At 37.0% G+C, this 2,934-nt stretch overlaps 1 protein-coding gene across 1 annotated transcript in view; it reads left to right on the top strand.

The window, feature by feature from the left end:
* USP9X (ubiquitin specific peptidase 9 X-linked) overlaps nucleotides 1–2,934 on the top strand; it is a 97,275-nt gene that overhangs the window by 91,558 nt on the left and 2,783 nt on the right. Inside the window, 1 exon segment of the mRNA XM_077748493.1 lies at nucleotides 2,641–2,864. Coding sequence (XP_077604619.1) covers nucleotides 2,641–2,864 — 224 coding nt within the window.

The raw sequence follows: 2,934 nt of genomic DNA, 5'->3' as shown, positions 1-2,934 counted from the left end.
TTAAACCAGTTGGTTACATCTTAGCTCTCTCAAATCATTAAAGCAGGCAGGAATGGGAAAGGCACATGTGCTGGATAAAATATTGACATTTATGTAATGAGATTAGTAAGGTATTGTTTCTATAAATTACTGGCCCAAGGTTGAAAATAATTTTCTCATAGTGAGCTNTTAAACCAGTTGGTTACATCTTAGCTCTCTCAAATCATTAAAGCAGGCAGGAATGGGAAAGGCACATGTGCTGGATAAAATATTGACATTTATGTAATGAGATTAGTAAGGTATTGTTTCTATAAATTACTGGCCCAAGGTTGAAAATAATTTTCTCATAGTGAGCTTTGAGTTCATTCAGTTAGAAGTGTGTGAATATTTATGGAGTATCCATAACATGCAGCTGGCACTACCAGGCATGGGGGAGCAAGGCAGGCAAAGGTAATATTGATAAAAACAGCAGTTGAAAGCAGTTAGTACTAACGGGAAGAAGATATGATGTGGCAGAAATAATGGCTTAACACTTCATTATCACTTGAAAAAACTGAAGGCAAAAACAGTGTACACTGAAGTGTTTCAGATTAAACCACAAAAAGCCTGTATATGATTGATTGGTCTGAAATTATTAAACCTTGCAAAATTGCTGAAGTCATGATTTCCAAACAGAAGATTTCAAGAATACAAATAATGCAACAAAAACAAAAAACTTATATTGTGATTTGGAAACATTCTACTAAGTAAAATTTGTGGTTTATATAAGGTTTTTTGTTTTTAGGTTTTTTAATTCCTGACTATACAGATAGTGTTTCTTTATGGAGGTTACATTCACCATTTTAACCAGTTTAAAGTCTACAATTCAGTGGCTTTTAGTACATTCATGGTGTTGTACAGTCATTACCACTATCTAATTCCAGAACATTTTCATCACTCCAAAAGGAAGCCCCATATCCAATTAAGCAGTCTCTCCTATGACTCCCCATCCCCGCAGCAAACTAATCTGCTTTCTGTCTCTGGATTTGCTTGTGCACTTCATATAAATGGAATCCTACAAAATGTCCTTTTGTGTCTGACTTCTTTCACTTGGCATAATGTTTACAAGGTCTTCTATGTTAGAGCATATAGCAATATTTCATTCCTTTTTATGGCCAAATAACATTCCATTGTACAGATACAGCACGTTCTGTTTATCCATCATCCATTGTTAGACTTTTGGGTAGTTTCTACCTTTTGGCTATTGTGAATACTGCGGTGAACGTTTGTGTACATGTTTTAAGTTACAATTCAGTGGCATTCAGTATATTCGTAATGCTAGGTTACCGTCACCACTATCCATCTCTAGAACTTTTTCATCATCCAAAACTGAAACTCTGTACCCTTTAAACCATAACTCCCCATTGCTTAATGTCTTCCGGACTCCTACATGTTGTAGCATGTGTCTGAATACTAGTCCACTGTGTATATACACATTTTGTTTACTTATGGGTGGGTGAGGTTTTTAACACAAAAGAGAAAAAGCTCTTTTTTGCCCCTACGGTTTATTAAATTGCTTTTTGGGGTCGGGGGGAGAACAAGAAATCATTGACTGTATATTCTTCTTTTGTGACTTGGTAAAAACTAAAATGAAATCCTCCATCTTTGGCAAATCAGCTAAATTCTTAGTATTGTCGGTGAAAATTGTTTTGTCATATAGCAGCTCATATTAGAATTCAAGTTCATTTTGTACTTCCAAATGATATCACTGTTTCACAGTCACTGATTTCTAACTTCCCTTCAGAAATGCAGTTTTATAAAAGGGACTAACTTAAAGCAAACTCTTAGGTGCGGCAGCTATAAACTTAGTTGTTAACGTTAGGTTTGTATGACTCCTAGTATCCTAAATTCACTTCTAGTAATGTATTTGAATTACATACGTAGCAAAATCATTTTTGATTGGTAACAAGCTGGTAAGAGCACAGACTGCTAGGTGGCTGTATGACCTTGGGCAAGCCGTGTAACCTGTCCGTACCCCTTGTCTTCTCTGTCCCGGGGTCTGACAACAGGACCTACTGTCTGGCATTCGATGGCATGACTGCGTGAGAGAGTGGCACGTAGTACACACTCGAGGAACGTTGGCCACTGGTTGACTTTTCAGGTTTTTATTTTATATTTGGTTCTTTTTCAGAATTCATAATGCACTTAAAGGAATCCCAGATGACCGAGATGGGCTGTTTGACACAATCCAGCGCTCTAAGAATCACTATCAAAAAAGAGCATACCAGTGTATAAAATGTATGGTAGCTCTTTTTAGCAATTGCCCTGTTGCTTACCAGATCCTGCAGGTGAGGGTTTTTTCTTATAGTCTTGTAGAAATCTGAATCTTTTAGGGATTCCATTTTAAAGAAAGGAATAGAGAGAATTTAGAATTCTTAATTTTAACTTTGAGAAATACTCCAGAGCCTCTTACATACTTGGTTTTATTTTCTTTTAAAGGGCAACGGAGATCTTAAAAGAAAGTGGACCTGGGCAGTGGAATGGCTCGGGGATGAACTTGAAAGACGACCATACACTGGCAATCCTCAGTANAAAGGAATAGTGGGAATTTAGAATTCTTAATTTTAACTTTGAGAAATACTCCAGAGCCTCTTACATACTTGGTTTTATTTTCTTTTAAAGGGCAACGGAGATCTTAAAAGAAAGTGGACCTGGGCAGTGGAATGGCTCGGGGATGAACTTGAAAGACGACCATACACTGGCAATCCTCAGTACACTTACAACAACTGGTCTCCTCCAGTGCAAAGCAATGAAACATCAAATGGTTATTTCTTGGAGAGATCACATAGTGCCAGGATGACACTTGCAAAAGCTTGTGAACTCTGTCCAGAGGAGGTAAAAAAAAGCCACCAATGAGCAGCAGATTAAAATGGAAGAAAGAAAAGTAATTTTTTATTTTTATAGGGCAGTGTTTAG

The sequence above is a fragment of the Crocuta crocuta genome, unplaced genomic scaffold, assembly GCF_008692635.1.
Source record: "Crocuta crocuta isolate KB4526 unplaced genomic scaffold, BGI_CrCroc_1.0 scaffold49, whole genome shotgun sequence".
In the NCBI taxonomy this organism is placed as follows: domain Eukaryota; kingdom Metazoa; phylum Chordata; class Mammalia; order Carnivora; family Hyaenidae; genus Crocuta; species Crocuta crocuta.
Note: the sequence above shows the minus strand (reverse complement) of the source record. Positions and strands in the feature narration are given on the sequence as shown.